This window comes from Geotrypetes seraphini, chromosome 2, assembly GCF_902459505.1.
Source record: "Geotrypetes seraphini chromosome 2, aGeoSer1.1, whole genome shotgun sequence".
In the NCBI taxonomy this organism is placed as follows: Eukaryota; Metazoa; Chordata; class Amphibia; order Gymnophiona; family Dermophiidae; genus Geotrypetes; species Geotrypetes seraphini.
In genome coordinates, this window is record NC_047085.1 from 500557802 (window position 1) to 500584322 (window position 26521).

Consider the following 26521-nt stretch of genomic DNA (forward strand, 5'->3'; position numbering starts at 1 on the left):
ACATTTAGGGATTAGTAAATCCTTTAATGGGATATGGGGTCCATTAACTAACTTTGTTACATTATAATTATAGTAGATTCCTTTGCACATCCAGGGGGGGTTGGAGGGTGGGGGGTGGATTATTTGTTTTAATATTATTCATAGTATAATATATAAGATTACTGATTATAATTAGGATAAGAAGGGGATTAAAATTTGATGAATGTAATAATTTTGATGATAATAATGTATTTTCATATAGTTTTTTCTGATGTTTAAATTGTATACATTATAAAGTTTGAAATATCAATAAAGATTTATAAAAAAAAAAAAGGATGGAGTGCTCCACCTTCATATCTGCAATGAAACTGCAGGCGATTTTGTTGGGGGAAGGGGGGAAATGATAATAGCTGCTGCCATGAATCAGCAGTGACTGTTCAGAAGTTTTAAACATGAGCCCGCTCCGTCAGCCATGAAACCAGCTCGCTGCGCCACATTCTGTCCTGTTGTGGAAAAAAACAAGAGCACCTCCGATTGCTGCACGGGTGCATACCATTCATTCAGAAAATCACTAAAAACCCACCCGTTTGACACATTTATCTGACCCTGCAATTCTGCTCTACACCTACCATGCCTTACATCCCTTGCCCCTTTTCTCCCAGTCACCTCTATCTATCCCTCCCAAATCTAACCGATGTAACCTCGCTGTCCTTACAGCGCCACTTGTTATATACCGTCTTGAACTGAAAAGGTATGACGGGATATAAATAAAGCTATTATCAGTATTACTGTGGGCATTATCCGAGTGCACAGACAGCTTTAAAGGAGTCATTTCAGGCTGCAACTTGTTATAAAGATTTTAGTTACCTGATAGTGAGAGTGTGGCGCAGTGGTTATAGCTACAGCCTCAGCACCCTGGGGTTGTGGGCTCAAACTCACGCTGCTCCGTGTGACCCTGGGCAAGTCACTTAATCCCCCTATTGCCCCAGGTACATTAGATAGATTGTAAGCCCACCGGGATGGACAGGGAAAAGTGCTTGAGTACATGAATAAATTCATGTAAACAGTTCTGAGCTCCCTTGGGAGAACAGTATAGAAAATTGAATAAATAAATAGTGTGAAAAGCTTCAGCCTCTGACAACCAGAGCTGTATTGTGACATCATAATGCCTCATTCCACCAATGCCTAAGAGCCAACCTCATCAGTGATGTCACAATGGCTTGATTGCCCTATACTTGGTTCACTTTTGCTTCATTTTGAATTCTAGAGTGGAGCAGTGGTTAAATCTACAGCCTCAGCCCCCTGAGGGTTGTGACCCTGAGCAAGTCACTTAATCCCCCCCATTGCCCCAGGTACATTAGATAGATTGTGAGCCCACCAGGACAGACAGGGAAAAATGCTTCAGTGCCTGAATAAATTCATATCAACCATTCTGAGCTCCCCTGGGAGAACGGTATAGAAAATTGAATGAATAGTTTCTTTCTCTTCTTATCAGCATTTCAGAAAATTATTGAAAACTCAGGGATCCTTTTACTAAAGTGCGCTAATTCTACTACACTAGAAAAACTAACTTTTCCATTGTAGGTCCAACTTTATGGAACGCCATGCCACCTCAACTCCGCCTCGAAAATTCAGTCAACAAATTCAAGTTTAAACTAAAAATGTTCTTATTCCAAGACGCATACCAACGGTTAGCAAAATAAATACGAACTGCTTTTAAGAAGCGATTCCCTTGCCTTTTTTTCATTTTGTTTTTAATGATGTAATTATTAACTTTCCCCTCCCCCTTCACCCTCAAGCTCACGTTCGTATCTGTAATTTGTCCACTTAATGTTCACATTTCTCCTTCCCCTACAATAACTTATTTTAACCTTTTCGTTTTTAGCATTGTAAACCGGCCAGGTGCACGTCGATGGTCGGTATATTAAAATTAATTAAAGCCTCAGTTTCCTGCATGTACTGGCTCCCAGTATCCCAAAGAGTTTGTTATAAAGTGTTATCTGTGGTTCATCAGAATTTGTACGGATCTGTTCCTTTGAATTTTCCAACTCTTTGGGAGGGTATCAGCCAAAGAGGACGTTAAAATCGGAAGGAAGCACGAGATTGATTTCAATGAAAGAGAAGACTGTTTGGTCTGTGAAAGAATGTTATGCGAATCTAGATCCTTCAAGAGGATGCCTGAATGTCATTCAAATAATTGTCAAAGACCTAATAATAACTTTTGCTCTTATTCTTTCCTTTCATATTTTGAAATGGAGTTTTTTTTCTTAATGAATGCCAACTATATATTGTAAACCGCTTGGATCCTTTTAAGGCTGTTATGCGGTATATAAGGTTTTTAATAACCATAAACCTCTCTAATATTTCTTTTTTCCTGATTAATGTTACTGGTTATTTACTGAACTTTTATGTTTTACAAATACGTTAATAAAAATATTGAACGGAAAAAAAAAAAAAAAAAAAAAGATCCAGAGCAGCAATGTTGTCCTTAGCTGGGGTAAAATTTTGGAATTCTCTCCCTGGAATCCTGAGGACCTGCCCTGATCGTTTACAGTTTAAAAAGATTCACATCCAGGGTGGGGGGACTTTTGGTTGGTGTCAGGTCAAAAGCGCGCCGGGACAAAGGCGCGCCCAGACAATTGAGCGCAGCACGGAGGCGCGCGCCGCTCTAAATTACTGTTTTTAGGGCTCCGACGGGGGGGGCGTGGGGGGGAACCCCCCACTTTACTTAATAGACATCGCGCCGCGTTGTGGGGGGTGTGGGAGGTTGTAACCCCCCACATTTTACTGAAAACTTCACTTTTTCCCTGTTTTTAGGGAAAAAGTTAAGTTTACAGTAAAATGTGGAAGGTTACAACCCCCAAATCCCCCGTAACGCCGGCGCGATGTCTATTAAGTAAAGTGTGGGGGGGTTCCCCCCCCCCGTCGGAGCCCTAAAAACTGTAATTTAGAGCGGCACGCGCCTCCGCGCTGCGCTCAATTGTCCGGGCGCGCCTTTGTCTTTCGCGCCGTTGTCTATGAACCATTTTGGTTTTCTTATGAGTGCTAACAATGTGGGGGGTGTTATCATATGTTTTATTTATGTTTGATGAAAGTTATTGAATATGGAGGGGGGAGGGATATGGGATCGGAATTAGAGTTTAATAGGGTATTAAGTGATGTATTTAAGTACAAATTGATGTTATATACTGTTGCACTTATTGTAAGTTTTAAAAAATGAATAAAGAATATTAAAAAATAAAAAGATGTTGAAGACGCAACTGTTTGCGGAGGCCTTTTTAAAAAAAATTGTGTTGGTTAATGGCAGGCATATTTAATAAGTATTCTGAATTTTGATTGCTGCACTTCATTTAGCGTGTAGGGTTAATGTGGATGGTGACAGGTCAATTGCGCGCAAGACAATCGCGCGCCAACAAAAACACGAAGACAACTCAGTGCAAAGACAATACTGCGCAAAGACTATAGCGCGAGAGACAATTGCGCGCAAGGATAACTTAGCGCAAGGCAATTGAGCGTAACGATAAGTGAGCGCCAGACAATTGCGCGCAAGGATAACTTAGCGCAAGACAATTGAGCGTAACGATAAGTGAGCGCCAGACAATTGCGCGCAAGGATAACTTAGCGCAAGACAATTGAGCGTAACGATAAGTGAGCGCCAGACAATTGCGCGCAAGGATAACTTAGCGCAAGACAATTGAGCGTAACGATAAGTGAGCGCCAGACAATTGCGCGCAAGGATAACTTAGCGCAAGACAATTGAGCGTAACGATAAGTGAGCGCCAGACAATTGAGCGCAATGACAATTCAGCGCGCCTCTAAATGGCGCCTGCCGAACGAAGGCCACGCGCACGTTCAGCACGTTAACACGTGATCACGGTCGCCACGTTGTCAGTATGGATTCGTTGAGTTTCCCAACATTGCTTTTAAGTGGGATAAATTGCTCTGGGATTTGTAACGTAATTGACTGCATTTATGTAAAGTACGTCTTCTGAACTATTATGAATGTTTTAAAAGTGAACCGCTTAGGTATAGGCGGTTTAGAAATTTCAAAAATAAATAAATAATTTTTTTTTTAATTGACAAGTTTTCTTTCATTTTCTGATTCTCTTATTTAATTAATTAATTTATTTATTTATAAACCACTTATATCCTGAGTGGTTTTACATTCAGGTGCTTTATCACATTTCCCTATCTGTCCCGACGGACTCAAACTCTATCTAGTGTGCCTGGGGCAATGAGGGGATTAAGTGACTTGCCCAGGGTCACAAGGAGCAGCGAGGGATTTGAACCCACAGCCTCAGGGCGCTGAGGCTGTAGCTCTAAGCCCTGCGTCACACACTCTTCTGATTTGGTGCCTCATTCTCCAGCAAATATTATTCTTTCAAGAATCTCAATTCATGCGATAAAATCTCTCCATTGTCTCATTCTTTAATACGTATCATCTCTTTCTAGGTTTACATTCCCATGCATGCTTTGTCTCCACTATCTCATTCTTTCTGAAGGTATGAAGGCATCTCTAATGTCTCATTCTCTTGCAAGAATTAATCTCCATTCTCTCATTCTTTAGTACGTATTCTCTCTCTCTCTAGGTTTGCATTCCCAAGCATGCTTTATCTCCACCGTCTCATTTTTCGCAGGTACTAATGCTTCTCTAGTGTTTCATTTTCCTGCAGGTATTAATCTTCAGTGTCTTATTTTCTTGTATTTATTAGCTGTGTATGAGATCAGTCTCTTACATGTTCATTTTTCCTCCGCGGCCTTAAAATCCACTCTTTCATTCTTTTTTACATATTGTTATCTTGTTACTTTCCCTGTAAATGTACCCCTCCAATATGTGTACAGTACTCCCTCGAAATTCGCGGGGGTTTCGTTCCAGGAACCCACGCAAATTTCACAGAGGAGGCAGGAGGGGGCAGCTGGAGCACCGGCGGGTAAAGAAAATCACTCGTAGTCTGCTCCGACCGCCTCTTCCTGTAGTAAAGTCAGGCTACACCAATCAGGAGCTGCTTTGACACGCAGCTCCTGATTGGTGTAGCCCGACTTTACTACAGGAAGAAGCAGTTGGAACAGACCGCAAATGATTGAGTCCATGAACAACGGACCGTGAATTTGCGAGGGAACACTGTTCTTTGGAGGAAAGAGAAAGGAGATACGATTGAGACATTTAAGAACCTCCAGGGTGGTGTCAAGGTGGAATGCCCTGTGCGAAAACCGGTTTCAATTTAAGAAGCAGTTGAAAACTCAGCTGTTTGCTACTGCATTTTTCTGATTGTGATTTATTAGTCGGCATTTGAAGAAAAGAATCTGCTTAACCATGCTTGCTATTGTACTCTTGTGATTTATTAGTTGACCATTGGGGAGAAGAAATTGAACTAAACATAAGAACATAAGATTTGCCGCTGCCAGGTCAGACCAGTAGTCCATTGTGCCCAGCAGTCCGCTCATGCAGCGGCCCTTAGGTCAAAGACTAGTGCCCTATTTGAGTCTAGCCCTACCTGCGTATGTTCTGGTCCAGCAGGAACTTATCTAACCTTTTCTCGAATCCCTGAAGGGTGCTTTCCCCCTATAACAGTCTCTGGAAGAGCGTTCCAGATTTCTACCACTCTGAGTGAAGAAGAACTTCCTTACTTTTGTATAGAATCTATCCCCTTTTAACTTTAGCGAGTACCTTCTCGTTCTCTCCACCTCGGAGAGGGTGAGCAATCTCTCTTTCTCTACTAAGTCAATTCCCTTCAATATCTTGAATGTTTCAATCATGTCCCCTCTTTTCAAGGCAGAAGAGGCCCAGTTTCTCTAGCCTCTCATTGTACAGCAACTCCTCCTGTCTCTTAACCATTTTTGTCGCTCTTCTCTGGACCCTTTCAAGTAGTACTATGTCCTTTTTCATGTACGGCAACCAGTGTTGGACGCAGTATTCCAGGTGGGGGCGTACCATGGCCTGGTACAGTGGCATGATAACCTTCTCTGATCTGTTTGTGATCCCCTTCTTAATCATTCCTAGCATTCTGTTTGCTGTTTTCACCGCCACTGGGTGGAAAGGGTGGTAGATGCATAGAACATAGTACGTGACGGCAGATAAAAGACCTGAACGGTCCATCCAGTCAGCCCATTAGTTATTCTCATTAGATATACATGATTAAATTAACTTGTCTCTTCTTTGATATTTCTGGGTCATAGACTGTAAAGTCCACCTGGTATTGTCCTAGGTTCCAAATGCTGAAGTTGCCCTCCAGGCGCACTCCAGCCTATCCAACCATCCTGTTTGCAAGATATCTACCATAAAGTCTGACCAGTAACATCCTCATGTTCCAAGTTAGTGGAGTTCCCATTGATGCCATCCCCAGCCCATCCTATACCAAATCACCACATATGGGACATCTTCCTAGTGGAGTTCGTGGAGACAAGGACTGTATCTGAATTCACAAAAGCATGAGACAGGCATGTGGGATTTCTTAGGGGAAGGAAGAGAGAGCAGATGATATGAATGGGCAGACTGGATGGGCCATATGGCCTTTATCTGCCTTCTATGTCTCTACTGTCTAAGAGACTGATGCAAGAAAGCTAATGCGAGCACATGCGCAGTTACTGCAAGACATACACACGCGTGTTAACGAGTGCAGAATGCAGAATGGAGTTAAGTACAGTAGTTAATCCATGAAGTACATGATTGCCCAGTATATGAAACTGAATGCTAATAAGACCATGTACAAGTAAAATAGTGGAAAATATTATAAAGAATAAAATTACAGAACACATCGACAAACATGGCTTAATGGGACAGAATCAGCATGGGTTCAACCAAGGGAAGTCTTGTCTCACCAGTTTGCTTATTTCTTTGAAGATGTGAATTAAACATGTGGATAAAGGTGAACGGTTGACGTAATGGGTCTACATTTTCAGAAAGCTTTCGACAAAGTTCCTCATGAGAAACTCCTGAGAAAATTAAAGAGTCATAGGATAGTTGTCAACGTTCTGTTGTGGATTAGGAATTGGCTATTGGACAGAATTATTTTACAAGTTTATTGTTCTGCGGTTTCTTCCTACTCTGCAGGGTTTCCAGCCCAGTCAGAACAGGATGTCTGATGCGAGTTATGGTACCAGTTTAATGTAATGTAATGTAATGTAATGTAATTTATTTCTTATATACCGCTACATCCGTTAGGTTCTAAGCGGTTTACAGAAAATATACATTAAGATTAGAAATAAGAAAGGTACTTGAAAAATTCCCTTACTGTCCTGAAGGCTCACAATCTAACTAAAGTACCTGGAGGGTAATAGAGAAGTGAAAAGTAGAGTTAGAGGAAAAATAAAAATAAAATAAACATTTTAACAAGACAGCATTGATCTAAATACTTTGGAAGGTAGAAGAGAGGAGAGAAAGGAATAGAAGCAGAAGGGGGAGCCGTTGAACAGTAGAATTCTGGAGAAATTTAAATGATAGAAATAGAACAGAACAAAGACAAAAGGCAAAACAATAGATAAGATTAAAGATAAATCATAAGCTGGAAAGAAAAATAAAATAAAACTTTGTCTTCAATCCACGGTTTCAGCGTCAGTGATGAAGTGGAGCAAGTAAGTTTAGGAGGAGCGATTGACGTTTCCAGAAAGGGCTTCTTCAGGGAAGAGACTTGGCAGACAGTCCCAGGATGCCTATGTCTCCTCCCCTGCGATGTTCTCCCATCCATGCATTCCCTCCCAGACACACTGCCCGTGCCCCAGCCGCTCCAAGGAGGCTGCCCCAGATGAGGCCCACGGTGAATGCAGGATTCTCTCCTCTGCGGGAAAGCCGCCCGGAGCCGACAGTCGATCTTCTTAGCGGATTGCATGGGGGGAAGAGTTCACACTCTTTAAGCGGTGAAGAACTTATGTGCATGACAGGAGCGGGACTTGGGTGCGATTGTATGCGATGATCTTAAGGTAGCCAAACAGGTTGAAAAGGTGATGCGAAAGCTAGAAGGATGCTAGTTTGCATAGTGAGAAGTCTGGTTAGTAGGAAAAAGGAGGTATTGATGCCCCTGTATAAGACTTTGGTGAGACCTCATTTAGAATATTGTGTACAATTCTGGAGGCCGCACTTTCAAAAAGATATAAAAGGATGAAGTCGGTCCAGAGGAAAAATGGTGTGTGGTCTTCGTGATAAGGTATATGGGGACAGACTTAAAGATCTCAATCTGTATACTTTGGAAGAAAGGCGAGAAAGGGGAGATATGATAGACACGTTCAAATACCTACATGGCATAAATGCGCATGAGTCGAGTCTCTTTCATTTGAAAGGAAGCTCTGGAATGAGAGGGCATAAGATGAAGTTAAGTGGTGATAAGCTCCGGAGTAATCTGAGGAAATACTTTTTTACGGAAAGGGTGGTAGATGCATGGAACAGTCTCCCGGAAGAAGTGGTGGAGACAGAGACTATGTCTGAATTCAAGAGGGCCTGGGATAGGCATGTGGGATCTCTTAGAGATCCTAAGGATGGGCAGACTAGATGGGCCATTTGGCCTTTATCTGCCATCAGGTTTCTATGTTTCTATGAATCTCAGTTCGCAAGTAGTTACAGCTTTTCCCCTTCACAAGTTGGAAAAGCCTGCAGAGCATGGCTCATGGAATTCTTTCCAACCTATCTGCTCCTGTCCGTAAAAGGAATACGGGCAACAAATGCAAGTAGAGAAATAGCAAGGGGTACTGCAGCCTCTGCCCTTCGTCTTTTCTTGTGACTGTAAAGAAAAAGTGTGGCAGGGAGTAAGCAGAGGAGGCAGGAGAGGAGGAGATGAAAGCAGGATGGGATCGCAGCTCTGTACATCAGAAACCGCACAGAAAACAGAGGTTAGTTTTAAGTGACTCACTGGAGAAGAACAAATCAAGTGAAATCATCTCGCAGCACTGCAGAATAGCACTCAGCATCCGATGGGCCCTGTGACCTTTTGCAGTCCTGTAAATGTCAGCTGCAATCTATAAACCGCTGCATCTTCGACCTCGAGGAATGGGAAGATAGATATACATAACCCTGCAGCAACTGAATCCTGAGCCTCATGGAATAGGAGGATGTATAACCCCGCAGCGCCTGTATCCTCAGTGCAAGGGAATGGAATCTCAGTTTCCCTAAAACCCAGGGTAAAGTCTGCACGGTGTCCAGATGCAAGGGAGAACCCAGTTGGCAGGTGGAAGCTTGTCAGTTTAGGAGCACGCACATAGATCCAGGTGGAGCCTTCGCACCACTTCAGGAGACTCTCCAAATATCCCGTGGAGTTGATCTTGAGTACAATATTCAGCACTTAGGGGGGAATTCATCAAAGGACACTAAGCATTAGCACGTGCTAGCCACTAAAGACGCCTATAGGAATATAATGGGCATCTTCTCCAGTTAGCGCATGCTAGCATCCTTTGATTTATTTTAAAAAATTATATACCATCTACACCAGTGGTCTCAAACTCGCGGCCCTGGTGCCACATGCGGCCTGCCAGGTACTATTTTGAGGCCCTCGCTATGTTCATCATAATCACAAAAGTTAAATAAAACAGTTTCTTGATCATATGTCTCTTTAGCTATAAATGACAATATTATTATTAAGACAGCCAAAAGGAAAGATTTATAAACTATAAAGAGTTTTACCTCATGAAAAAAATTGTCATTTCTTTAATAAGACATTAACTATTTATTTCTGAGGCCCTCCGAGTACCTAAAAATCCAAAACGTGGCCCTGCAAAGGGTTTGAGTTGGAGACCATTGGTCTACACCTAAGCAGTTTCCAAACCCCCACCCCCCCCAAAACCAAGTTTCAAGTTTATTATGACATTTGATTAATCGCCTAATCTGAATTCTAAGCGATGTACAAAGTGATAAAAATTACAAAGTAAAGGAAGACAAACATAAATGACAAGTACCAAATCTACTAAAACATAATAGTAAGTCAAATTACACATACAATCAAAAACACAGGGAAAATTAGGAATGAATTGCAATCTGGTTATAAAGTAATACAATTAGGGTTAAAAACAATAGGGAAGGGAATAAAAACAGTCAAAATAGTTAAAAATGGATTAAGAGCCATAAGCAATTCAGTTAATCATTGAATGCATCTTTAATAAAGTAAAACAATACAATTTCTTAATATTTTTATTTCCTTTTGTATATTTCCCCTTTCCCGAGGGGTTCTATTTTCATCTTGTTTCTTCTCCTCAGGTTGTGGACTGTATTAGATGATTTATTATGGATGTTCAAATTTCAGTTCTTAGTTTGTATTATGACTAAGAGAGTATCATATCTCTGTATTTCCTTTAAACATCTTTGTATATAGGATGTATTAAAATGATAAATAAATTAAAAAAAACACAAAAGAACAATAATAACTGTATCTGTACTGCTTTCTGCCTCCAGATCTTCTTAAAACTTCATTAAAATGCTGCTACAAATAAATGAGTCTTCAACCGTTTTTTTAAATCCAACCCTGTCAGCACACATCCTCAACTGGCCCAGAAGGCAGCTCCACAATTTCACCCTTGCACAACAAAATGCAGCTGCTCTAGTTTCCGCATGCCGTGGGCTAGGGTTACCACATAAACAAAGGACTGACTTTTATCTAGTATTGTTTAAGTGGTTAATTTGGCCGGTTAAATGTCGAATATTGGTCAAGTACCGACTTAGAAACATAGAAAGATGACGGCAGAAAAGGGCTATAGCCCATCAAGTCTGCCCACTCTACTGACCCACCCAATTTAGTCTTTTTAGTCTGTGTGCTAATGACCCAACTCTTTAACTCGACCTTCGTAGGGATCCCACGTAGGTATCCCATTTATTCTTAAAGTCAGGCACGCTGGTGGCCTCGACCACCTGCACTGGAAGCTTGTTCCAGCGATCTATCACTCTTTCCGTGAAGAAGTACTTCCTGGTGACGCCATTAAATTTCCCTCCTCTGAGTTTGAGCGGATGTCCTCTTGTGGCCGAGGGTCCTTTGGGAAAGAAAATGTCATCTTCCACCTCGACACTTAGTCCCCAAAAGAGCCGGCGCTGACCAGTTATATTCAGCGACACTAAGGACCGGATTCTCAAAAAGCCACCAAAGGTCAGTCGCCAGCAGGCGCCTGAATTCCGCCTACCAGCGACTAACTTAAGGGTTTTAATTGGATCTAAACGGCCCGGTAATTGGTCACGCCATTGAAAACCAATTAAAACAAAAAAAATTAGGCAAAGCTAGGCAGCGTCCCGAACCGGCACCTAGGCCCGTGGCACCTAGCCTCGCCTAGTGACGCCGAAGCCCAGAAATGTGTGTGTTTAGGGGCAATGCCGGGCTTCAATATCACTAGGCGATGCTAGCCACGATCCAGGAAGGACCCTAGGCGTCGGAAATGTAGACCTGTAAAACCCTGGCCTACATTTCGGGCACCTAGGGTCCTTGGGTGCTGCCATTCTGGAAGCGACGCCCGTCAGCGATTGACATGCGGCAGGCACCCATTTTGTAGGCACTTGCTGCGACAGGGGCCACGTACATAACCTGGGACTAACTGGTCAAGTGCCGCTGAGAATTAGCAGTTAGCCCTGAACAGGTGTTTTAACTGGCCAGGAGCTGGCTGGTTAAATTGCTTTGAAATGAATGTCAACCCCCCCCATGGAAACAAAATGGAACTGCGTTTCCAGACGAGAGAAAGCTTTCCTGAAGAAAAAGGACTTAACTAAGCAAACCCACTCTATGCCTTAGTGGAGTCATGCAGAAAGTTCCATCATGAAGGTCCAAATGACAGAAAAATCACATACAAATGGGTATCAGCTAAATGTAGTCATCTTTTCAGTTGGAGATAGATACATTCTCAACGGTATCAAACTGCTGGGCCTTTAAAACTAAATTCTATGCAAATCAAACACATCTACTTAAAGAAGTCCTTGTAAAAATTCCATGTGATCTATGCTTAGGGTTACCATATTTGAAGCTAAAAAAATCCCGGATGAATGGCCCCGCCATGTTCCGCCCCAAGCCCCCCCCCCCCCCCCACTGCCTCGTTCCTTCTTTCCCGCCGGGTCTGGAGGGCCTCCGAGCATATGCGGATGGGTGTTGACGTCATCCGCGCACGCTCAGAGGCCCTCCAGATGCAGTGGGGCTTTTCAAAACCCAGGCAAACTGCAGGTTTTGGGAAGCCCATCCGGGTTTTCCTAGACATCTGGTAACCCTATCTCTGCTGATAGAATATCCCTGGCGAGGACTGGCCGACAGAGCTTCAAGTGTCAGACAGGACTGAATGGATATTAGTAGTTATGCTGGCAGAAGGAACCCCGAGGGCTCAATTTTCAGCTCACTAAGGTAACATTCGCAGTTCTCTTCATACCATCTCCCTCCAACATTTTGAATTCTTTTTAAATGCAAGTCTTCAAACAATCTAAACTTAACACCTTCGCTATAATAGCGAAAGATAAACAGAGATGATGTCATAAAAAAGCTATTTTTTTCATGCTGGAACAGGTAACAAGCATGAATACACTAGCGTGGAAACGTCCCTTTTATAGAAAATCTTTTGGGTTCAGCGTGAATAGGGTTACCAGACGTCCGGATCCAGACGACTTTTCAAACCCCAACACTTTGTCCTGGTTTCGAAAAGCTTCTGGCAACGAGCGACGTCGGGACGGCATTTGCGCATAAGCGGATGCAACGTGGTGATGTCATCGCGTCACACCAGCCCAAGCGCAAATGCCGTCTGATGTCGCTCGTTGCCCGTGCGAGTTGAGGGGGGTGGGACCGGACGGAACGGGGTGGGCCTGGGGGTGGGGCCATGGGTTCAGATTTTCTGTTTGGAAAAACTGGTAACCCTAAACACGATGCATGTGGCACTCCATAGTTATTAACTATGGCAATGACTCATAGCATTCTTCAGTTTTTACGCTCCACAACAAGCGCTATGTGCCATCCTAGTCTGCAACTCTAGATCACAGACACCAGGGGGCAGATCCACAAACACCCCAAGGTTTATTCTTGTAGAAAGCTATGCTAAACTGGCAGTACAGCATAACCCCGTTCTATATTCTAGGTACTGATCACCGCATCTATTCCACTGGGTATTCTTTAGTCACTGCTTAAGATACTGAGGGAAGACTGAGGCCACTTGATTTTGGAGTCTCTCAATCTCCAAAAACAATTCGATCAGCTCAATCACGGTGCCACCAAAAACTTTCTACATCCAAAATGGTAGTCATTTTATTCCTGCTGCATGCCAACAGCGTGCTCACAAAGGTTGACAATTCCATTTCTTACTCATCGAGGAAGGGACGGCGTGGACAGTTGTAGCAGTGTCCCTCGCCCTCAGTTATCAAGCCCAGCGGATATCAATGAGAAAAAAAAACAAAACAGTCCAGCCCTGGAGGCCACTTACCATCCTTCCGGTAGAACGAGATTTCCACCTTCCTCTCCTCAGAGCCCACCAGGGCCTGAGCAATCTGCGACACAGCGCTCTTGTTGGTGGTGGGTCCATACAGGAAGTCGCATGTGCATGGTTTCTGCATGATCTCCGCCCGCGTGTAGCCACACATCTCGCAGAAGCCATCGTTGCAATAGATCACCGCGCAGTTCTCAACGCGAGCGTTGGCAATGATGAATTTACGACCTGAGGGAGGAGGAAGAGAGAAAAAGACTGAACATAATATCTAGAGAAAAGAGCAGAAACAGCTTAGAATACTGGCACAGGTAAGACTGACCAGCTCACGGGATTAACCCAGAAACGCAAACTTACTCAGCACATATTATGGAAATTGAGAAGAATTACCGTAAATCATATTTTCCCCCTACTGTTTTTCAAATTAGCAGTGCAATCTCTCATATTAATACATCTTGATTATCGCAATTTGATATACAGTATGCTGGAAGTTATAAGAAACTTTTAAAGATATTACAACTTTTACAAAGCTGCAAGACTGATCTGACAAATAAAATTAATTTGAAAGTACAGTATATCACCTTGTCTTATTTACATTGGCTACCGATGGAAGCTAGAGTAGGTTTTAAAGTAGTGTGCCGCAAACTTTTCTGGCCGGCGACACACTAAAACTAGGGCCCCAGCCGAAGGCACCCGGATGTCAACGCGATGACATCACGCACATGCGTGACGTCATTGCATTAACGTCCGTGCACGCAGGGAGGCCCCTCTGGCCGCGACCTCGCCGTTACAGTGGCTGGGAGGTGCGGGGAAAAGAGGAGAGATGCCAGCCAGGAGGAGAGTCAGCTGCGCTGGCTGACTTCTTATAGGACGTGCCTCTCGCGGCGAGCGGCACGTTTCAAGTTTTTATCAAAATTTGATGTGCACACATTGTCAAATATTTCAAAGCATATTCCAAATTTAAAAATGGGTGGAAAACATTATGGTAGATAAATACAAAATAATATATACATACAAAATTCAATACAAGTACAAAAGGAGAACTATAATAATTAAAGCAGAAAGCGAACATATATGGCTAACAAATCAGGAGGGGGCAAAGAGCGAAGAGAAATAAAAAAGGGAGGAAGATAAACAGTCCTGCAAGTGAGGACTGATTAGAAATCGGAAATTAAAATATAAAATTAAACATAAAATGATCTTGTCTATATCAGTGGGCCCCAACCCTGTCCTGCAGGACTACCAGGCCAATCGGGTTTTTAGGCTAGCCCTAATGAATATGCATGAGAGAGATTTGCATATAATGGAAGTATAGACATGCAAATCTGCTCCATGCATATTCATTAGGGCTTGCCTGAAAACCCGATTGGCCTGGTGGTCCTCCAGGACAGGGTTGGGGACCACTGGTCTATGTCTCAAAGGCATTTTTATACAGAAAACTTTTTACAGCGCCTTTGAATTTTTCTAATGATGTTTCTCCACGCAAATAACTTGGTAAAGTATTCCAAAGCTGAGGAGCTATGACCAAAAAAAAATAGTAGACCTCCTTATACCAATAACTTTTAGGGAGGGAATAGTCAAAAGATGCTGCTCTGTTGAGCTTAATGTCCTACGGGTATACGGTATAAGAAGACGGTCGAGAAATATTGGTGCATTTGACAGACGGATTTTAAAGGTTATTAATGCAATTTTGTATGTGATTCTGTAGGAGATTGGTAACCAATGTGTTTTTATCAGAAGTGGTGTCACATGATCATATTTTTTTTGAATTGGTGATCCTTTTTATTGCCCTGTTTGGTATTATTTGCAATCTTCTCAATTCTTTCTGTGTTATGCCTTTATACAGTGCGTTACAATAATCCAACCTAGAGATAATTAAAGAGTGAATTGGAATGTTTAGGGCATCTGTAGGCAGGCAGCCGGCGTGGACGACTCTCCTCCTCGCCAGTGTGTTGCGGCACACCAGAAATCTCAGGCACACTGTTTTAAAGTACGTACGATGCTTCTTTTGATCACTCATGGTCAAGCACCAAATTATCCCTCTCTTTTACGAAGCTGCATTAGGCTTTCTTTTTTTTTTAATCGCCGGCCGCAGCAGCATTAGCTCCGACGCTCATAGGAATTTCTATGAGCGTCGGAGCTACTACCACTGTGGCCGGCGATAAAGCCTAGCGCGGCTTCGTAAAAGGCAGGGCATATGTAAAGGATTTAATTAATATTCTGGATAAGAATCTTGTGCTTCTTACTAAAAATTTCTTGACTCTAAATTGCTCAAGTGTCTTGAAAGTTACATATAAAGCTATTCGTTTGATAACCTTTCCTTATCAGGCGGACAAAATATGGACTCTGCTACCCATGTCTATTTATTGATTTGATTTGATTTCTATCCCGTCCTCCCAGTAGCTCAGAATGGGTTTGCAAGCCAACATTCACAGCGGAATACCTTTGGAAAGTACACTTCTCCCTCCATATTCGCTATGATAAGGGAAAAACCGCGAATAACTTTCTCATGTGTTATTCGCTGTCTTCTATTAAAAACCATCGTGAATATGGTGAAACCGCAAATCACATGGTGGAACACCTGGCCTGTTCCTCAAGGAGAAGCAAAACATGGGGAAGAAAGGGCTGGGAATCAGTGATTTTCTCCGTAAACGCTTGGAATCAGCGATTTCTCTATGCAAGCTGATGTAATTTGGGGGGGAGGAGCCAGCAAGCTAAAAAACGTGAATAATCAAAACCGCGAATAGGGAGGGAGAAGTGTACAATGACTATAGAGCAGCTTAGCACAAGTTTAGAAGAACAGGGAATAGAGGACAGATTGGGAAGGGGTATTTAAGGGAACCACATCGGTTAGAAAAGTTGACAAAGTTGGAAAAAGTTGACTTTTTGGTGTGTTACTGTGTGTACCACGTACAAATATGAAAGGATGTTGGCTGAGCGTTTAGGGACTAACAAGTCCTTTAATGATGTATGGAGTCCATTGACTAATTTTATTGCATTATAATTAGGGTTATGTTTCTTTCTTTCTTTTCTCATTAGATTCCTTGCAAATCCAGGCAGGGTAGATGGGGGGGTGGGAAATGCATTTTAAGAAATTAAATATTTCATTATAATACTGAAATCATATCATATGTATTAGTGTTTTAATAATTAAGATAAGAAGGGGTGAAAATGAATTTTTAATAGCAATAATTGTATAGTTAAAAGTGTGTGTTTGTAAAGTCTTTTTGATTTAACATTTATATGACGCTATCAAAGTTTTAAAAAAACAATAAAGATTTACAAAAAAAAAAAAAAGAAAAGTTGACAATGTAGTATCTTGAAACCCAAGCTTAGAAGGGCAGTGACTTCCGGTCCACTTGGACAGACTGAAGCTCCATCAAACTCAACAGTGGCCAACCCAGACAGTGGTGTAGCAAGGGTGAGAAGCGCCCTACCCCTCCTTGTCTTCCCCCTCCCGCTCCTTCCCCTATACACTCTATTGCACATGCGACCCCCCTTCCCTTCCCCTGTACCTCTAGTTGTTCATCGCCCCGAGTAACAACTTCAACGGGCTCCTCATGACCCCAGTGGCACTCTCTATGACATCACTTCCTATGCGTGGCACCCAGAAGTGACATCAGCGGGAGAGCCGACGTGGTCACGAAGAATATGTTGGAAGTTCTTGCTCGCAATTTATAACTAGAGGTATGGGGGAAGGGAAGGGGGCATGTGCATGGCGAGGGGAGGAGCGGGAAGAGGCGGATGGAGTGGAGATGAGGATGGGTGCCGGAACCCTCTCCAACATGGTGCCCGGGGTGAACCGCCACCCCTCTTACTATGCCACTGAAACCAGGTCACAAGTACATACCATGTTTCCCCAAAAATAACACACTATCTTATATTAATTTTGGACCTCAAAAAGGCACTAGGTCTTATTTTCGGGGAGGTCTTATTTTTGCATGTACTATGATTATCTCCCCCTTCCTCTCCTCCACCCCAATTCTTCCTATTTTCTTTCTCTCCCCCACATGTGCAGCATCTTTCCTCCCCTCTCACCCATCCCCTTTTGAAGTATCTTTCTATCCCTGCCCCCTCCCTCTCTCCCTCCCCTTGTGCAGCAGAACCCTTACAGCTTATATCCCTCCCATCCCCCGTGGAGCAACGCGGCAGAGGAACGCCCAGGTGTGAGAAAGGCGTGATGGGGCCTATGCTGCCAACGATGCGGTTTGTTATAAGGTACTGTATTTTGGTCTCGCAGTCGGGTTTCGGATGGGTGGGAGAGATGGAAGGGTCACGGGGGAGAGTGCTGCTGCCGCCGGCGAATAGGGCTTATTTGGGGGGAGTAGGGCTTATATTAAGACCTACCCCAAAAATCATGCTAGGGCTTATTTTCGTGGAAACACAGTATGAATGCTGGAGCATTTACCTCGCCGGCCCGCAGTAGAAACCCCTACTTCAGCTTTGTAAAAGGAGCCCCGTTCCCCCTAATTGTAAACTGTCCTGATCTATTCTTGGAACGGGCGAGTAACAAATGTGAGATGTAACATAATGGAATGTAACGTATTGCATTCTACAGGGATATAATAGCTTTCACCTCTTGGAATGAGTGAATCAGGGAATGAGTATAGGGATATTGAACCTGCCACTTCTAGGACTGGAGGGCTCCAGGTATAAGCATGGAGATACAGCATCTATCATTTCTAGGACGGGATGATTCGGAAGATGGGTATGCGTGCTTATTAGGTGTTTCATTGCTATCATAGTAACATCATAATATATCTATCCAATCCAATCTTTAGTTTTATATACCGATTCCTCCCTCAGAAAGGGCTCGACTCGGTTAACAAGATTTCATTAATCAAGTGGAGAGAGAAAAATAGTCTCTACTCTAATCAATAATTTAAAGTAGGTGAATCTATCAAAGATTTCAGAAAACAAGTAAGTTTTTAACATTTTCCAGAAGAATTGTATTTGAGAGAGTAATTTGAGAGATGGAAGCTCATTCCAATTTTTTACAAACAAGATGACAAAAGATCGACTAGAATTGGATATAGTTTTGATTCTCTTAATAGTAGGAAAGCCAAGTTTGTATTTCTGAATACTTCTGGAGTTAAATGGTGTGCCACAATTAAAGAATTGAAGGGAGAAAAACCCCATTCTGAAGTTTAAATGTCACACAGGCACATTTAAATTGAATTCTCCAGAATACAGGAAGCCAATGAACTGCCTTAAATAAAGGGGTCCCCAACTATGGCAATGTGTGAAACAAAACTCTTCTATCCAGGCCAAATTTACCACAACATCTAACACTGATGGGTACTGGATAAATTATTTATCCAGTACCCATCAGTGTTAGATGTTGTGTTAAATAAAGGGGTGACATGATCATATTTATGCTTACCAAATATCAGTTTTGCTGCAGTATTCTGGATGAGCTGTAACCTTTTCAGGTTACATTTGCTCAAACAAACATAAAGTGAATTAGCATAATCTAATCGTGATAAAATAACTGCCTGGACCAAAACAGTAAAATGTGGAGGGAAATGACAAACCCGTCTAAGCATCCTGAGGCTGAGAAAACATTTTTTCGTTACATAGAAACATAACGGCAGATAAAGTCCAAATGGCCCATCCAGTCTGCCCATCCACAGTAACCATTATCTCTTTCTCTCTCCGAGAGATCCCACGTGCCTATCCCAAGCCCTCTTGAATTGAGACACAGTCTCTGTTTCCACCACCTCTTCTGGGAGACTGTTCCATGCATCTACCACCTTTTCCATAAAAAAGTATTTCCTTAGATTATTCCAGAGCCTATCACCTCTTAACTTCATCCTATGCCCTCTCATTGCAGTTTCTTTTCAAACGAAAGAGACTCAACTCATGCGCATTTACATTACGTAGGTATTTGAACATCTCTATCATATCTCTCCCTCTACCACCTTTCCTCCAAAGTATACAGATTGAGATCTATAAGTCTGTCCCCATATGCCTTATCACGAAGACCACACACCATTTTAGTAGCCTTTTTCTGGACCGACTCCATCCTTTTTATATCTTTTGGAAGGTGCGGCCTCCAGAATTGTACACAATATTCTAAATGAGGTCTCACCAGAGTCTTATACAGAGGCATCAATACCTCCTTTTTCCTAATGACCATACCTCTCCCTATGCAACCCAGCATCCTTCTAGCTTTCGCCATCACCTTTTCAACCTGTTTGGCCACCTTAAGATCATCACATACAATCACACCCAAGTCCTGCTCTTCCATCGTGCACATAAGTTCTTCACCACCTAAACTGTACCATTCCCTCTGGCTTTTGCAGCCCAAATGCATGGCCTTGCATTTCTTAGCATTAAATTTTAGCTGCCAAATTTCTGACCATTCTTCAAGCTTCGCTAGGTCTTTCTTCATGTTATTCACCCCATCAGGTGTGTCTACTCTTTTGCAGATTTTGGAATCATCCGCAAAGAGGCGAATCTTACCCAGTAACCCTTCAGCAATATCGTTTATAAAAATGTTAAAAGAAACAGGCCCAAGAACAGAACCTTGAGGCACACCACTGGTAACTCTTTGGGTTTCTGACAGGTACTTGGGACCTGGGTTGGCCACTGTTGGAAACAGGATACTGGGCTTGATGGACCTTCGGTCTGTCCCAGTATGGCTATTCTTTTTTTTTTTTTTTTTATTAGTTCATTTTTTATTCATTACCATTTATACAAATAATAATAATAATAAGAAAGGAATTTTACAGAAACAAAAAGTATAACCCCTTAAGGGTCCTCTATATAATTTCCTCTAGTCCACATTAAGTGAGAGAGAACAGACAAGCAAATAATACAGATATATTTAAACATAATCGTGATCAATAAGATCAAACTTTCTAATGTGTAAATACTAATAGACTCCAAATATTAATTACGTGGTGAGAGAAGAAGATGAACTCGTTTCATGACGTTGTAAAAATTGTTCTAACTGCATTGCATCCCAATAAACATAATCATTTTCCTGAAATTTAATCAAACATTTACAGGGAAACTTCAAATAGAATGTGGCTCCCAAAGCTAATACCCTAGATTTCAAAGCCAGAAAAGATTTTCTTCTTAATTGTGTTGCCTGGGCCACATCTGGAAATATTAATACATTGTCTCCACAAAATTTTGTTTGTTTATTTTGAAAATAAGCTTTCATTATTAAGGATTTATCCATTTCTCTCGCACATGTTATTAAGAGTGTAGATCTAGTTTGGATTATATCCTGTGAATCTTCTAAGAAACCAGTTAAATCGAAATCAATCTGTTCCAACTGATCTATACCCGGTTCTATGGAAACTTTTTTCTTCTGGGGAACATAATATAAATTTGTTAGAGGCAAACTTTCTATGTCAGTCATTCCCAAAACTTCCTTAAAGTATTTTTTAACCAATATTTCAGGAGATATCAAATGAGTTTTGGGAAAATTGACTAAACGCAGATTTTTATTTTTTATTTTTTTGCTCTCTGCAAGTTCTCCATTTTTTCAAATTTCAAATGAGTGATATGAAAATCCTTAACAGCTGTTGAGGAGACTGCTTGTAAGGTAAGCATTTGGGACTCAGTTGACCTAATTGATTTTTCTATAATCTTTAAATTTGAATCAACATTCACAAACTTATCCATCAGTATGGCAATTCTTATGTTCTTAAGTCTGCTTAGGCGACACTAGGTGTGATTTTATACAAGATGCCTTGCGGATGATTTGGCAACAGTTTCAAGCGGCACCTACAAGTAAGGATCCTCTAAGCACTGTTTATAGAATCAGGCCCTTTATTCCTGAAAGTCTCGTTGGTATCTCAGGAAAAGAAGTGGGACATTACAGAGTTAAAACTCATTTTGGAAACCCAGACTGTAGAGGTAACCCAGCGACAAGAGCAACTAAAGAGATCTTCCCAGAAGATTCTGCTGGAGCAGGCTTAAGAACTGCAGGAAGTTTATTTGATTTTATTTTGTATTTGATTATACTGCCTTTCTCTTACATCACAGTAACATAGTAGATGACAGCAGAAGTTAAGCCAAAGAGATCACCTGAGTGTCCAAGGAATGATATCGGAGTGTCAGGGAGCAAGTTAAGTGGCTGCAACAAAAGCTGACAGCCAGAGTACCCCTATAGCAGGATCCAAGCTGTAAGGGCAACCGATGGGAAACTAATGGAATGATAATATGGCACTAGAATACCGTGCTACAACTTTTAAGTTCAAAGAATTTCAGGGAAAAGCAGCAGAGTTGGACAGTGACATATGTGGCCTGCAAGAACAGTCGGTGCAGGTCCAGGCTCAGCTGACCCAGGTAGGATCATTTAAACATACGACGTACAAGGAGCAGGAGTGCACAGCTTAGCCAGCTCAAGGAAACTGCCCAGAGGAGAACCCCCTTCAAGGAACACAACCACCAAGTGGGAGACCAGCTCAATGAAGTCCTGAGGAATAATGAGAGAAAACCACTAGAGTGGAGGAGTGGCCTAGTGGTTAAGGCTGCAGCCTCAACACCCTGAGATTACAGGTTCAAGCCCAGCACTGCTCTTTGTGACCCTGGGAAAGACACGTAATGCTCCACTGCCCCAGGTAAATTAGTCAGATTGAGAGCCCACCAGGACATATAGGGAGGAATACTTGAGTGCCTGAATATAAATTACTTGGGTATTAGTGGTATATAAAAACTATTCAACAAATATTTGACCCAACAAATGTAGTGCTATTAAAGTATTACTGGGACACACATTCACTCCAAAACACAATACAGTGACAATCATAAAAGGACCTAAAATGGAGGAAAACAGACCTCAATTCTCTGGCTCCTAGATCTACAATAAATGATTTGGAGCTCCTATCATCAAAGGTCTGTATGAAAACACGCCACATAACATTCATAATAACTCGCATTCCATATTTTCTTCCGTACACAGTTATTCTTCACTTGGTGTCCACAGTAATAAACTTTTAACATTTTGACTTTTACAGCTTGTAGATGAATCTTTCACAGTGTGTCCTTATAACTCATTGAGAAAAAACATTACATTACATTAGTGACTTCTATTCCGCCTGTACATAAGCACATAAGCATTGCCTCTGCCGAGTCAGACCATAGGTCCATCATGCCCAGCAGTCCGCTCCCGCGGCGGCCCCCCAGGTCAATGACCTGTAGTGATCTATTACTCAAGAGCATTTTGTCTTGTATAGTAACCCTCTAATTGTATCCCTGGATCCCCTTTTCCTTCAGGAATTCGTCCAATCCCTTTTTGAAACCCAAAGTCATACTCTGCTCTACCACCTCCTCTGGAAGCGCATTCCAGGTGTCCACCACCCTCTGTGTGAAGAAGAACTTCCTAGCATTTGTTCTAAACCTATCTCCCTTCAATTTTTTTGAGTGTCCTCTAGTTCTTGTTGCCCCCGCCAGTCTGAAGAATCTGTCTCTCTCCACCTTCACTACACCCTTCATGATCTTATAAGTTTCTATCATATCCCCTCTAAGTCTCCTCTTTTCCAGGGAAAAGAGCCCCAACTTCTCCAGCCTCTCAGCATACGAGAGGTTTTCCATGCCCTTTATCATTTTTGTCACTCTTCTCTGGACCCTCTCGAGTATTGCCATATCTTTCTTTAGGTACGGCGACCAGTACTGGACGCAGTACTCCAGATGTACCTTGCAGTTCTAAGCGGATTACAGTATAAGATAGCTGGACATTTCCAGGAAGTTACAATTTACAGTAACATTCCAAATTGATAAAAGTACACTACGAGAAATATCGCTTATCTTAATCTCTTCCAATGCTGCTTCTGGAAATATTGTCCTCACACTATGCAGTTCCTGACAGGGGCACTCCTATTTCGCTTTTAAAAAGCTACATGAGGGGATAAACTTCCAACATTTTCACTCCGCAATAGCACACCACTTATCTGATCTCTTCAAAATGGCCGCAGCTCCAAAAACAATGCTGATCTTTTCAAGATGCTCTTCAATAACTTCATCAAATTGTGATCCTGTGCTGCGGGTCCATTTAAACATATATTTCAATATCCATCAACCCCAAACTCCCGATCGAACCTGAGGGCACACATTTTCCTTTACAAGAACGATTGCCATTCCATAGCTGTATTCAATCCATGAGACTGCATAGTATTTAAACAAAAAATCCACTGCTGCTCCTTCTGCCACAATCTTCTCGTCACCTCAACGCAATGACTTCACAATTTTGTCAATAACAATGCATTTTAGCATAGAAAAATGGTACCCTTTCTCTACACAATGTGCCACTATGGGCGCTGTCATTTTCTTTGTATTCAAACGGCTTCTGTGTTCAATCAATCAGATAGTTAAAGTTCTAGAAGGGTGGACGGTCTATGCATTGAAACCTCAACTGCATCAAAACATACATCATTTTGCCAAACTTGTGAGCAGGTGCATTGTCTTGCAAAAAGAAAACTCCTTTCTGATGCTTCCCTCTTCTTTTTTCTTACAATGTCTCCTAAAATTGACACATCAAGTTACAGCAGTATTTTGCATTAACTGTTTGGCCCCTTGGAAGATAGTCGGTCATTACAACACCTTCCTGATCCCAAAACACTGTGGCCATGGCCTTTCCTGCTGACTTTTGGGTCTTGAATTTCTTTGGCCGCAGAGAACCTGAGAGCCGCCATTGCATGGACTGCTGTTTTGTCTCAGGATCATAGTGGTGTAACCATGTTTCATCAACAGTAACTAGTCATTCCAATACGTTGGCACCAGTTCATTGAAAATGCTGCAAAATCAACTTGGAAGTGTCCACTTGACGTCGTTTGTCATCAGCATTTGGCTGACCGCTTCTGCATGCCCAGCTGCTCGTGGATTATACATCCAACACAACCCCTGGATATCTGTAGTGTCTCAGCAATTGTTTTAACTGATATTCATTGATCTGCCAAAATCAAGTCATGGCCATGGTCAACAGTTTCAGGAGCTGACAGTGTTTGAGGCATCTTTGGTCTCAAGATCTCCATACTGTAAGTTTGAACACCATTTCTTCACTTTGGAGTATGATGGATATTTGTCACTCAATGTTTGCATCATACATTCATGGATTTCCTTTGGAGTTCTCTTCTACAGGAACAGGAACTTCACGACGACTCGGATTTCCACACTTTTCATTGTTTCAGATCATTGACTGAACCATGTCAATGTCAAAACATAGCATTACATTTCTGCAAATTGGCATGTTGGAAAATAAAATAACACTGTTTTCAGCTACAGTGGCAAAATAATGCTCAGAATTTAGGAAGTTTGGGTTGAGAACTTTTCAGCAGCCCCTTGTAGTCCTCAAGAGGAGCTGTTACAACACAGACAAGTGCAACAAACAATGGAAATTATTCCATGTATTTTAAAGCAAACCAAGTTCTCTGGGACAATCGTTAAGATAAAGAAATATTTTGCTTTGTTGAAAATATTACCATGCTTTGAATCTAAACAGTTTATACTGTCTTTTTCTAAAAATAAAATTTAAGTGACATTTTTATGTCACATCTCTAAGGAGATTGATGTCCAATCAGCTGAAACAGTACCAGGCAAACTTCAACCTTATGGTCATGGTGATGTGATGGTCTGTAATGCATGCTTTCAAGATCCAGGTTCAGGTAAAACATATCATCTGAAATACAATACTTATGTCAATCCATGAATGTGATTTACATCTTAAGCAGTCAATAAAACATGTATGCCCTCAGGTTCGATCAGGAGTTTGGGGTTGATGGATATTGAAATGTATATTTAAATGGACCCGCAGCACAGGATCGCAATTTGATGATGTCGTTGAAGAACGCCTTGAAAAGATCAGCGTTGTCTTTGGAGCAACAGCCATTTTGAAGACATCAGATAAGCGGTGCACTATTGCGGCGTGAAAATCTGATGTAGCTTTTTTAAAGCGAAACAGGAACTGCATAGTGCGAGGACAATATTTCCAGGAGCAGCACTGGAAGAGATTAAGATAAGCAATATCTCTTCCTCTTGATAGTAAATAAGACAAATAAGGAAAAAACAACAGGGAGGGTAAAAGCGGAAGACTTAAAATAAGTCAGAAAATAAAATTTGTTAAAGGCTCCTAATCTAGCTTACTAACCGTCAAATGCATGTTTAAAAAGAAAGCATTTTAACTTGCTCTTGAATCTGTCAAGAAGGCGCTCTTCCCTTATATAAATGGGGAGGGAATTCCACATTTGGGGCGCCGTGACGGAGAAGATAAATTGTCGACGTGTGTTAATGTTTTTGAGAGAGGAAACAATTAATAAAAGTTGGTCGTTTGATCTAAGTATTCTTGCTGGTGTATAAGGAATCACGAGTCTATGAATGAAAGCGGGGATTTTATAAAGGAGAGACTTGACAGTTAGCAAACATATTTTATATGTTATGCGATGAGCAACTGGAAGCCAATGTGCTTTCTTAAGAGGCAAGACACATGGTCGAATTTCTTGGCTTTCATGATAAGTTTAATTGAGGCATTTTGAATAATTTGTAAACGTCTTATTTCCTTTTGGGCTATTCCCTTAAATAGGGATCTACCTTCCTCCCTACAGGCAAGACCAGTGTTAGTCATGTTGGAGCTCAGGGAAGAAATTAAAGCAGGAATCCCTCAACCCCCGCCCAAGCTCCTGTCCCTTCCTTTCCCCCAATTTCCTCTCCTATTATTACTACCACACACAAACCACTTTAAATGGCTTCACATACACAAAACACAAATAAACCCTCACCAAAGAGAATAAAAGATCATAAATTAGAAATAGAAATATGAAGACAAAAATTGAACTGAAAACTCCAAGAGATTATATTGTATAATGCTGTCCTTCCCCCCCCCCCCCTCATAATCCAGCATCTCTCCTTGCCTTTTTCCTTCTTCCCATTATCCAGCATCTTTTCCTTTCTCTGTTTTGCCCCTGGGGTCCAAAATCTCTCTCGCTCCTCCTGTACTCCCATCCAGTGACTCTGTCTCTTCCCGCCAAGTCGCATGTTGTTCAGTATCCCTCTCACCCTCCTCTCCACCCTCTACCTATTCCTCCCTTCTGTCCCTAGGCCAGCACTTCCTCCTCTCTCTCAAATCACCCCCCCCCCCCACCTATCTACATTAAAACATATTTTTCCTTCACAAAAGATATTGGCAGGAGCAGCAATTTCTGATATACTGCCTGTCTACAGTAACAGGGCTTTCCCCTGCTAT

At 41.9% G+C, this 26521-nt stretch overlaps 1 protein-coding gene across 2 annotated transcripts in view; it reads right to left on the minus strand.

The window, feature by feature from the left end:
• Window positions 1-26521, minus strand: part of KCNH2 (potassium voltage-gated channel subfamily H member 2) — an 809359-nt gene that overhangs the window by 707097 nt on the left and 75741 nt on the right. For both annotated transcript variants that reach the window (XM_033932079.1, XM_033932078.1), the window contains exon 2: window positions 13330-13560. In XM_033932079.1, coding sequence (XP_033787970.1) covers window positions 13330-13560 — 231 coding nt within the window. The remainder of the gene's footprint in view (window positions 1-13329; window positions 13561-26521) is intronic.